At 43.1% G+C, this 12,326-nt stretch overlaps 1 protein-coding gene across 2 annotated transcripts in view; it reads left to right on the top strand.

Moving 5' to 3' along the window:
* The first annotated feature begins 42 nt into the window (after nucleotides 1-42).
* The window catches only part of TM9SF4 (transmembrane 9 superfamily member 4), a 52,739-nt gene continuing 40,455 nt past the window's right edge, over nucleotides 43-12,326 (top strand). Inside the window, exon 1 of one of the 2 annotated variants that reach the window (XM_003983630.6) lies at nucleotides 43-206. In XM_003983630.6, coding sequence (XP_003983679.2) covers nucleotides 192-206 — 15 coding nt within the window. In that variant the 5' untranslated portion in view covers nucleotides 43-191. Of the gene's footprint in view, nucleotides 207-1,559; nucleotides 1,583-12,326 lie in introns of those variants that run through there. The other variant, XM_045053769.1, reaches the window with a different exon arrangement.

Raw genomic sequence — 12,326 nt, 5'->3', positions numbered from 1 at the left:
ATCCTTTCGTCACCTCATCAGCGACCTCCCTGCCCAGACCAGGCTGCCGATCAGGAGTTAAGTCTTCTCGCCCCTCTGCTGAACACGACTACAGGAGAGATTGAAGCCAGGCAGCACCCCACGGAGTTAAACTCCGTAACCAGGGAAACACCACTTCCGCTGACGTCATTACGGCGACACGTGGATCCAAGATGGCGGCGGCGATGGTGAGTGAAGGAGACTCCGGGAGCCAGAGCTGGAGCGGGGTCCTCCGGGGGCTCCCAGGACCTTCCAGCGCCCCATGCCTGGCCCGAGCCACCTCCGGGACCCCTAGCTCAGTCCTGAGGGACGTCCCTGACTGGGCTTGTCTCTCCCAAACTCCCTCTCCCCGACCGTGGCCCCACACTCAGGCTTGTCAGGGCCCAGAGTTTTGGGGGAGGCACTCTGTAGGAGGGAAGGTCTCGGTTACCGTCTCGGCCGGTTCCTAGTCCTGCTTTGGTCTCCACCTCCTGTGACCCCCTTTTTTTCTAATTTTCACTTCCCAGCCCCGACCCCTCTGAAGAGCCCCCTATTATTTCCACCCTTGCTCCTCCTCCTCACGTCCAGACTTTGGTCTCTCCGCCTTCCGCCTCCCCTCTGTCCTGACCGGTTCGCGGATGCGACCTCACCTCTGACCAGCCTCCCAGCCCAAACCCCGTCTCAGATCCTTTCCGGAGCCCTGTCCTCACCTCCACCTTCAAGTGTTCCCACCGCGCACAGGTCTTGACTGTCGCTACCCCGGAGCATGCCCTTACACTGCCCCCCGCCCCCCCTCCCCCCATCTTCTGTCTCCAGACCCTTCCCTAAACCTTTGTCTGGTCTTCTCTAAATCACCTGTCTGCCTCTCTTCGGGGGAGCTTTTATCCCATTGGTTCTCAAACTTCACTGTGCATAAGACTCGGGGTGTGCGTGGGGGAGGCATGTTAAAAATGTAGTTTCCTGAGCCCCACTCCCAAAGTTGTAATTCAGTAGGTCTAGGTGATGCCCAGGAATCTGCACTTTTAGAAGCACTCCAGTGGTAATGATGCAGGTGATCTGTGAACTGCATTTTGAAAAACACCTTACCAGCCTTGTCTGCTGCCTCCCTCTTGGGTGCCCCTGCAGGGCCACACAGCTCTTTAGGTGGAGGGTTCATTAGAATGGAGCTTGTTAGGATGAAGCCTGTGTGTGGATAAGAGTGCAGGTAAAAGAGCTGTGCCTGGAATGTGGGTCAGAACATTATTGGCTCCTAGTACAGAACCCGGGAAGTAGATCTGTGAAAGACTGACCTTCCTTCCAGAAGCTCAGCTCACATTCTCCTTGTCAAGAGACCACAACCAGAATTGAAGTCACTTCATCCAGAGCGATTTTCTAGGTCTTCCTGTATGTTGCTTCCTCAGCAGATAATTTCATCCTGAGAGTAAATGCAAAGGAAGACAGAAAAAAAGGAGCTGACATTTAACTTCAGCAAAAAAAGAAAGAAAGAAAGAAAGAAAGAAAGAAAGAAAGAAAGAAAGAAAGAAAGAAAGAAAGACAGATAAGATTCTTGTGTAAATTCTTTGGTGTTGGTTTTCTCCAAACAATGGTATGTTAATGGCTGACAATGAGTTTCCCTCCTGTTAACCAATTGGTAACATCCTTTTTGTTTAATGAGGGATTCCTTATTTAGAACCTCAGAGGTCAGGTAAAAGATTTCATAGCCTTGCTTGATTTCTATGGTTTCAGACTCCAGTTTAAACCACAAGTGGTGTGTTGAAACTGATCTTTCTCTGGACTATGTTCAAAACAAGAATGGTGTAAGAATGTAACAGAAAAAGTCACACCCTCCTTTGCCGGAGGGGAAAAGTTCAATAAAGTGGCATTTATCACATTGCACTGGGGAAGTTCCTGCCCTGTTCAGAGGTTTTTAAAGAGGTAATAAGTTAGCAATACGTATTTCTGGCACACATTGACTTAATAATTATATGAGTGCCTGCTCTATGGCAGGAACTAGGGATGTAGTTGTGAATTCGAGGGTCAAGATCCCCCACCCTTGTGGAGCTTTTCTAGTTCGAGGAGAGGAGACAGGCAGTGAACGAGTGAACAAGTAGATGAATGACATAAGGTCAGATTGTGATAAATGCTGTGGAGACAGCAAGGTAAAGTGATAGTGTTTAGGGGCGATGGGGTGATGCAACCACTTTGGAGTAAACGGTCAGAGAAGTCTTTTCAGAGGTGATGTGAGTTGAGACCTGACTGACAAGAAGGAACCAGCATAATGCAAAGAATGTTCCAGGCAAAGAAAATGGCAAGCATAAAGGACCAGCGTGGGAAAGAGCTTGGTATATTTGAGGAACACAGAAGGCTGGAGGGGCTGAAGCATGGTGAGGGGTGGGGGTGGGAGAGAATGATGCAAAATGAAACTGGAGAGGCAAGAGCAGCTGTGTTTCTAGAAGCACGCCTATCATTGCAGTGGATTGTAGTCTACAGTTTGTAGTCTGTGGGCTGCATTTTGAAATAGACTGTTCTCTTAGGGTGCTTCCCTTTCCCACCCCTCCAGAACATTCCATTTGGGGAGCCGGCTTGTTTTCAGCCTGCAGGGAAACCATGAAAAGGAGTTGGGATTTTATTCTAAGTTCGGTGAAAAGCACGGTCAGTGATTTGGTGTTTGTCACATCACTTGGGAGTACCGTCCTGTGCTTTCATGGTGTATAGAGTAACTGATTTTAAGCTGAAGTTGTAACGTATGCAGTGACTCACAGAGGCCAGTTTAAAGGGTACACATGAGAAACTTCATGTTTGATGCAATAGTGAAAATGAGTGGAAGCAAGTGTATTACAGAGGGACGTGCGTAACAGGGCAGAGTGGGGTCACAGATAGACTTGAGTTTGGTCTGTGTCAAGCATTTATTACACGGAAGTCAGAACAGGCCCCACACCCTTGTATAATTAATGTTTCACAACCAGTGGGGATGGAGGTGTGTGGATGTGCTCTGGGGGTATATGGGTTTCCGTGGTAAGTCACACAACTAAAGAGGAACCAAGCTAGTGGATTCAGTGACCATGGGAACAGGCTGGGTTTTGGGTTTGTCCTTTTGTTTTGAAAGTTAGGGTTATGGGTGCAAGCTGCTAGAGATGTTTTATGGAATTTTCCCTCCCTCCCTTTTCTTGGTGAATGGCTCTTCTTCCTCAGGGGTTGGGCTGCCACCTCTCGGGTCTGTGTTTGCACAGTGGGTGTTTCCTAAAGCTGCAGGGCAAGACTTCTCCCACCATAGCAGTGGATGGCTGATGTAAATGGAAGTTCTGTCAGTTTCCTGCTTTACTCGTACCCTGGATTTAGATGACTTTATAAAGTAACAGGATACGGAGTTGTTCTACCTGGGTCTTGGGTGAGAGGCAGGCCCATATCTCATTCTTGCTGGAATTACTGAGCATGTGAAATATGTTTTGGGAAATATTTTGGTGGCACTTGGAAAATCCATTGAGTACATTTGTAGTCACCTCAGGAGTGTGGAGACCTCCACTTGGAGAATAAAACTGTACTTCTCTCACGTGTATCATGGTTCATACGATCTGGATTTTATCGTTTTCCTTTCTTTATTGGATATAATTCATATACCATTAAATTCACCCTTTTGAAGTGGCAGTTTAGTGGTTTTTCATATATTCACAAACTTGTGCAATCCTCACGACCATTGACTTCTAGAACATTTCATCACCCCAAAAAGAAATGCTTTAGTAGTTATTTCCCACTCTCCTCTGTCCCTGTCAACCACTAATCTACTTTTTATCTGTATAAGATTTGCCTACTCTGGACAATTCCTATAACTGGAGTCATAGAATATGTGGCTTTTTTTTTTTTTTTTTTAACATAGTATAATGTTTTCAAAGATCATCCATGTTGTAGCATGTATCAATACCTCATTCCTTTTTGTGGCTGAATAATGTTCCACTGTGTGGATAGACCGCATTTGTTTATCCTTTCATCTGTTGATGGATGCTGGGACTTTTGGCTGTTGTGAAGAACGTGGCAGTGAACATTTATGTGCATATAGGTTTTTTTGTGCAAACACATATTTTCAGTTTTTTGGGTGTGCACCTAGGAGTGGAATTGCTAGCTCAGGTCACAGTGTTTTGAAGTTATTTGGGTTTGATCCAGTCCAGAAGCAGGGGAATGGGCCGAATGACCACAAGCTTCATTTGGACAGATGGAGGCAGTGTAGCCAACTACCCCCATCCCAGCAGTTCCAGTCAGAAGCACAGGAACTGTTTTTAATGGCTAAATCTGGATGGTAGAGGGCTGGAGTGCAGGAGGCCTGGACTCTGCCAGCAGTCCCATGTGTGGGAAAGTTGCTGTTTTGTCCGGGCCTTGCGTGTGGCTTGGTATCTGCTCATTGAGAACAGAGCCCTGGAGCCCGAGTCAGCAGTCTGGGCTTAGTCCCAGCACTGACAGCGATCCACTTTGTGGCCTGAGGCAAGTCACTTTGGTGTTTTTTTGGTTTGTTTCCACAAGTGTCATATATGAGATTAAAGTTTGGACTTAATGGTTTCAAAATTTCAGGTTGAAAATTCTGTACTTCAGAATACTCAAATTTAAGTGTTTTTTTCCCCCCATGATCATAGTGTCTGTAGTCTTTCCCAGCTGCTGTCTACTGGGTGTGCTGCCTCTTTGATCTCTCCAGTTGCCCTACCTGGTATGGATTGGATTCCACAGGAGCCGCTGTGTCCTTGGAGTTAAGGTGCCGACCCCAGGCCCTGGTTCCGATGTGTTTCTCTGAGGAGTCCCTTTAAAGGAGCACCTTAATCCTCTCAGGAAGTACAGAGGAGACTGAGACAACATTAAGTTACCTCTTGGTTTCTTTTTTACAACTTGGACAAAAGTTCTCCTTTGATCTTGGCATTAAAGAAACAGGTCACAGAATGCCGGAGAAGGTTGAGTTTTGATCTCTGGGCACTGGCAGGAAGGTGGGAAGGACCCAGGATGAGCAGGGCCATCTGGCCACGGACGAATGATAGCCACCTACCACCCCCCAACCTGCTTTGATCCCTGAACCATTTGCTGACACTAGTGTTTCCCAAATGGGGCACTGTTGGGGACACCCAGGACTTCTCAGTTCCATCTCCGTCCTCTTCATTGCTTCCTTCTCTGCCTTCCTAACATGATTTCTCACCTATGCCTGAGCATTAAACTGACAGGCCTCCCACGGTTTGAAATCCTGAGGTTTTGTATTCAGAGGATATGCTTAGTGCTACTAACAGTTCTTAAGAAACAAAATCAAATCATAAGTTGGAACTGAATTCTTAAGCCGGTTTAGAAGGAAGTGTGGGTGCCCTGGCAAGTCACTTAACATCTTCGGGCCTTACTTTCTACTCGTGGTACATTAGATGCTATAAATTTCGCAGTCCATGGGCCACATCTTCACGTGGAGTTGATTTGGGGTGGGGTTTTTTAAATTTGTTTTGTTTTGTTTTGACTGGCACAGGCTTAAAATTTTTTGAGTTGGTTGCCAAAACATTTCATAATTGGGAGATTTCACATTTAAAAGCTTCTAGGTTTTCATTTTCTCTTGAGAATTTGGGCCCAGATTCCCTGTCAAGGGCGTTCTCCATATGGGGCCCAGCTCACCAATCCTCGGTGCCCTCCTGTGTTACTCTTGAGCAGCCTCACCGTTTAGGTCATGTGCATGGTCCCACTAAGTGTTTAAATTTGCAAGCCCCGAATAAGTTGGTCTCTTTATAAAGTGTGTCCTACTCTGACATTCTGATTCAAAAACTATCAAAGGTTTGTAGTAACCACCTATGTGCCCTGACTTTAAGAGAAAAATATCTACTCACATGATACATTTCAGTTGATAAACCATATGCCCATCCAGTATTCCATATAATCCTTACAAAAGTCCATTTTACAGGTGAAGAAACTAAGCCTTGGTCTAAGGACCTGGGCTAGAATCTGACACTGTGATTGATTTCATAACTTTGGGCAAGCTGTTTTTTAAACCTCAGTTGCCATTTTTAAAATTTTTGTGTGTGTGTTTAAAAAAAAATACATATATATATATATACATTTATCATTGTAACTTTAAAAAAAAAATTTAATGTTTATTTTTTGAGAGAGAACGAGCAGGGGAGGGGCAGAGAAAGGGGACAGGATCTGAAGCAGGCTCTGCACTGACAGCAGAGAACCCGATGAGGGGATGTGAGGGGATGAGGGGCTCAGGAGATCCTATCATTGTAATTTTTTTAAAGTATACAGTTAAGGGGCGCCTGGGTGGCGCAGTCGGTTAAGCGTCCGACTTCAGCCAGGTCACGATCTCGCGGTCCGGGAGTTCGAGCCCCGCGTCAGGCTCTGGGCTGATGGCTCAGAGCCTGGAGCCTGTTTCCGATTCTGTGTCTTCCTCTCTCTCTGCCCCTCCCCCGTTCATGCTCTGTCTCTCTCTGTCCCAAAAATAAATAAACGTTGAAAAAAAAAATAAAGTATACAGTTCAGTGGCATCAATTACATTCACATTGTTGTGCAACACTCACCACCATCCATCTTCAGAACTTGATATCATCCCATACTGAATCAGTTTCCTGATTTAAAAAAAAAATTTTTTTTTTAATGTTTATTTTTGAGAGAGAGAGAGAGAGAGAGCACGAGCAGGGGTAGGTGTAGAGAGAGAGGGAAACACAGAATCCAAAGCAGGCTCCAGGCTCCGAGCTGTCAGCGCTGAGCCCGGTGTGGGGCTCAAATCCACGAACTGTGAGATCATGACCTGAGCCAAAGTCGGATGCTTAACCAACTGAGCCACCCAGGTGCCCCCAGTTTCCTGATTTTTAAAACGAGAATGATACTGTCCTCAAAGGATTGATGTAATGATTAAATAGACTATGAGATGAGAGTGCCTAGCACAAAAAGAGCTCTCTGTAATTTTTCAGTTCCAAGGTTTGAAGTCTTCCAGAGGGGAACCATTTAAGCCTGTTGGTTCAACTAACTGAGCGTTCTTTTATAAATGCCCAAAGGGGAGAGGGAAGGTGAGTGCATTTCTTGTGTTTTATTTCTGCACTTTATGGCCAGTAGGTTTAGGCCTGGTTGTCTGTTGCTTGGTGAGGGTAGTTATTATTTTCACTTGGACTCTTGCACAGCTGGCTGTGGGTTTTCCCAACTCCCAAAGAACAGCTTTGAGTCTTTTATGTATCTGCTCAACAGCAACTCTGTATCTATGAGCTCTGAAATAAAGGCTACATTTTCAGAGCCTCCTGTGGCTAATTTGGTTCTCCCTCCTCCCTTTTTCTTTTTCCTCTATTAGTTCTTTAGCTCCATGGGGGCTGCTTGGTAAGTGGTCCTAAGCTGTCATTAGCCATCTTGCATGTGTGGTTGAATTCTTAGGGAGCTTTAACTGATTGGGTAATTGATTTCAGTTAATTGTTGGCAAACTGTGCCCCAAAGCTATTTTCTTTTTCTTTATTTTTTTTTTCTTAATCTGGGGAGCAGTTACTACATGATCTTAAAATGGTGACTGTATCTTTGAGAAGGAAATGAAAGAATCTAGCTTACTGTTCAGGAAGGCGCTGCTTTTGCAGCAGGAGAGGTGTGGAATAAGAACCAGAAAAGCTGTTCAGACAGGCCAGACTCGATCACTGGGGTGATGCTATTTATGGGAAAGAAGACTGCAAGGCAGGGGGCTCCAGAAGAGAAAATGTTAACTTATGGCTACAGAGAAGTATGAGTGAATGAACTAATTTTTAGTTCGTAGGGGGGAGAAACTTATTTTCCTTGGAAGAAGTTAATTGTTCACACCTTTCAAACTGGGTGGAGCAAATTTTAGGAGGAAAGGGGTACTTTTTAGTCCTACCAGTTCTTCATTGGGCTCTTGGGAGAGATTTTTCTGCCTGCCCAGCCCCCCAAGAATAAAATAGGTAGGGAGGGCAAGACCTTGATTCTTGGGTCTCTTGAGCTTTATAACTTTCCAGGTCACCCATATCTTTGCCAGTGATGGCGTGTTAGATTACAGCATGAAGGGCTTCTAGATTGCTATCGCCTTGTTTCTTGACATGCTACCTTTGCTGCCTCGTGACTTGGAAACCGAGTAAAGCAAAATAATGTTGAATGGGCTGGTTCACATGTTAGGACTCCCACTCCTTTCTTGGCTCTGAACAGACATTTGCTAACTACTTAATTGGCTTTTCATACTGAACCACACGTGGAAGTTGCTATGATGATAATTAAAAGTTACAGGAAGGTACAAAGGAATTTCCTAAAAAGCAGGTATTTTGCTACTTCCTAATTTCCTTACAGAAATGAACTGTAGATCAAACATCCTCTATCAGGTTGTCTGGGCTGCAGCGACAATGAAATCAAAGAAAGTTGGAATGGTAACAAGTACAAGGGTCTTATCTCTGGGACCGGTGAACTTCTAGGTCCATGATCCTCCTGGAGTCATATATCAGATTGTGTTTTGGAGTGTGTTTTCTGGGAACAGGTTCTAGATCCTTCTTTTTTTTTTTTTTTTAATTGAAGTATAGTTGACACACGTGTTGTATTCGTTTCAGGCACACAACACTGTGATTGTTAACTCTAGTCGTTATGCTCCGCTCGCCATCTGTCACCATACCACACTGTTCCAGTATCATTGACTGCCTTCTCTATGCTGTACCTTTCATCCCAGTGACTTAAAAGAGTTTCAGAGGGGTCTGCAGTACTCTCCGCAAGGTTAAAGATTACTGATCTTGTTTGGTTTCGCACACATCTTTGCACAGGGGCCATGCTAACCGCCGTTATCGTTCCAGTTCTAATTAGTACATGCGCTGCTGAAGCCAGCACTGGTTATTCCTACCTCTGTTGCCAGAATCCCCTCTGCACCGTCCTTGCCTTCTAGCTCCCGTTTTCTGTACATCTTCAGAGGAATTTGCCCAAGTATTTTCAGAGGCAACCCATTTCCTTCCCCTTCTTAAAATGTAAATATTTCTTTTGAATATGGGTGATCCATGTACCTGGAAAACAGGGTAAATAAGTTATCAATGAAAAAGTCACGCAGCTACCCTCCTAGTCCATTCGCCAGGGGTACATAGTCTTTGATGAAAAAAGAAAAGATCCTCTAGAACATTTTTGTACACGTAAAAATCTCTAAGACAACTTTTTATCATAACAAGTGTTCAACATGTACAAAAGAAGAAGACACAGCATAAGGAGCCCCCATATCCCATCCCTCAGCTTCAACAACTACCATTCTATTGCCAGACTTGTTTCCTCTGTGCCTCCCTTGAGCTGGTTACTTTTTTTCTTCAGGTTTATAAGGTTTATAAGGGTGTCATTTAACACCATAAAATGACTGATGTTAAGTGTAGAATTCAGTAAGTTTTAGCGAATGTATAGACTTGTGCAATCGTCATCACAATGACACAAAGTTTTGGAACATTTCTGTCACCCCAGCAGGCTCCCTTCCAGCCAAGGGGATGACACTTGGAGACCACCCCTGCTTGAACACCAGCCCGCCACTGATATTTCTGTCTCTAGGTTTGCCTTTCTTGGGCATTTCACATAAGGGAATCCTATACCATATAGACTTGCATTTGGCTTCATTAACCTAGTGTAATGTTTATGGAGTTCATCAATGTTGCAACATGAATTGGTAGTTCCCTCATTTCTGTTACTGAATGGTATTCCATTGAGTGACTACTACATTTTATTTCTCCATTCACTAATTGATGGTGTTTGGATTGTCAGCTTTGGACTTTGTGATTGAAGCTGTTAGAACATTCATGTACAAGTCTTTTTTTTTTTTTTAATGTTTACTTATTTTGAAAGAGAAAGAGCATGAGTGGGGGAGGGGCAGAGAGAGAGAATCCCAAGCAGGCTTTGCCCTGCCAGTGCAGAGCCTGACAGAGGGCTCCATCTCACAAGTCATGAGATAGTGACTTGAGCCGAAATCAAGAGTTGGAGGCTTAACTGACTGAGCCACCCGGGTACGCCTTTGCATGACTACTGTTTCCTCTTCTCTTGGGTAAATGCCTAGGATTGGAGCTGCTGAATAGTATACTAGGTTTATGTTTAGCTTTTTAAAGACACTGCCAAACTTTCCCATGGCTGTACCATTTTACACTCTTATCAGTATATGAGAGTTCCAGTTTCTCCCCATCTTCGTCCACACTTGTTACTGTCTGTTTTTGAGGTTAGCCATTCTTAGGGATGTGTGGTCTACCTCATTGTGGTTTTGGTTTGCATTTCCCTAATGACAAATGATATTGAACATCTTCTCATGTACTTATTAGCCTTTCATACATCTTTGGTGAAATGTATATACAGATCTGTTGCCTATTTTTATTTATTTATTTTTTAATTTTTTTTTTAATGTTTTTATTTTTATTTTTGAGACAGGGAGAGACAGAGCATGAACAGGGGAGGGTCAGAGAGAGGGAGACACAGAATCTGAAACAGGCTCCAGGCTCTGAGCTGTCAGCACAGAGCCCGACGCGGGGCTCAAACTCACGGACCGAGAGATCATGACCTGAGCCGAAGTCGGCCGCCTAACCGACTGAGCCACCCAGGCGCCCCCTATTGCCTATTTTTAAATTGGGTTGTTTGTCTTATCATTAAGTTATAAGAATTCCTTATATATTCTAGATACAAGTCTTCTATCAGATATGTGATTTAGAAAGATTTTTCTTCTTGTCTGTGACCTTTCGTTTTCTTTTTTTTTTCCAAATTTTTCAAATTTGAAGTATAGTTGACCTACAGTGTATTCATTTCAATTGTACAGAATGGTGATATTTTATATACATAATGAAATGCTCACCACTATAAGTGTAGTTACGTTTGTCACCATACAAAGTTATTACAGTACTATTGACTGTATTCCCTATGCTGTGCTTTACATCCCCATGACTTATTTGTTTTATAGCTGGAAGTTTATAGTTCTTAATCTTCTTTGCCTATTTTGCCCATCCCCCTCATCCCATATCCTGTGGCAACCATTGATTTGTTCTCTGTGTTTATGAGTCTGGTTCTGTTTTGTTCATTTGTTTTGTTTTTTAGATTCCACATACAAGTTAAATCATATGGTATTTATCATTGTCTGATTTATTTCACTTAGCTTAGTACCCTCTTGGCCCATATCTTTCATTTCCTTAATGATATCTTTTGAAGTGTAAACGTTTTAAATTTTTATGAAATCCATTTTATCAAAATTTTAAATATAGATTGTGCTTTTGGTGTTGTATCTAAGACATCTTGGCCTAACTCAAGGTCACAAAGATTATCTCCTTACTGTTCTTCTAGAAGTTTGTATTCAGGTCTAAGATACATTTTGAGGTAATTTTTGTGTATGGTGTGAGGCTCCTTTTGCAGATAGCTGCCCAGTTGTCCAAGAACCATTTGTTGAAAAGACTATCCTTTCCCTATTGAATTGCCTTCTCAACCTTGTTGAAAATCAATTTAAACATATAGCTTTATTTCTGGACTTTGAGTTCTGGTCCTTTGGTCTTTATGTATATCCTTACCACACTGTCTTGATTATTATAGCTTTATAATAAGCTTAGAATTTGTTCTTTTATAAGTTGTTTTGGATGTTCTGCGCCCTTTGTGTTTCCATATAAATTTTAGGATCGACTTTTCAATTTCTACAAAAAAGGCTGCTGGGGGGCGCCTGGGTGGCTCAATCGGTTAAACGTCCGACTTCGGCTCAGGTTATGATCTCATGGCTTGTGAGTTCGAGCCCCATGTTGGGCTCTGTGCTCACAGCTCAGAGCCTGGAGCCTCTTCAGATTCTGGGTCTTTCTGTCTCTGCCCCTCCCCCGCTCATACTCTCTCTCTGTCTCTTAAAAATAAGTAAACATTAAAAAAAAAAAAAAAAGGCTGCTGGGAATTTGATAGGGATTGCATTGAATATATAGATCAGTTTGGGAAGCATTGCTACCCTAACAATATTGAGTCTTCCAATCCATGAATATGGAACATCTCTCCAATTACTTAGAATGTTTTGTAATATTCAGTATACAAGTCTTTTTTAAAAATTTATTCCTAAATATTTAATTCTTTTTGAAGGTATTACAGATGGAACTATTTTCTTAATTTAATTTTGGGGTTATTGCTAGTATGTGGAAATACAATTAATTTTTATGTTTACCTTGTAGTCTCTGACCTTGCTCACTTTATTAGTTCTAATAGTTGTTTTGTGGGTTCCTTAGGATTTTCTAGATATATAATATGTGATCTACAAATGAAAGCTCCTTTACTTTTCACTATGGGTGTCTTTAATTATTTGCTTCAGTGCACACTGTCTGCATTTATGGCACAGTGTTGAATAGAAGTGGCAAAAGTGGACATTCTTGCCTTATCAATCATTTTGGGAGGAATCATTCGGTCTTTCACCA

The sequence above is a fragment of the Felis catus genome, chromosome A3 (genome assembly GCF_018350175.1).
Source record: "Felis catus isolate Fca126 chromosome A3, F.catus_Fca126_mat1.0, whole genome shotgun sequence".
Classification (NCBI taxonomy): Eukaryota; Metazoa; Chordata; class Mammalia; order Carnivora; family Felidae; genus Felis; species Felis catus.
This window is presented reverse-complemented; position numbering and strand designations above follow the sequence as displayed.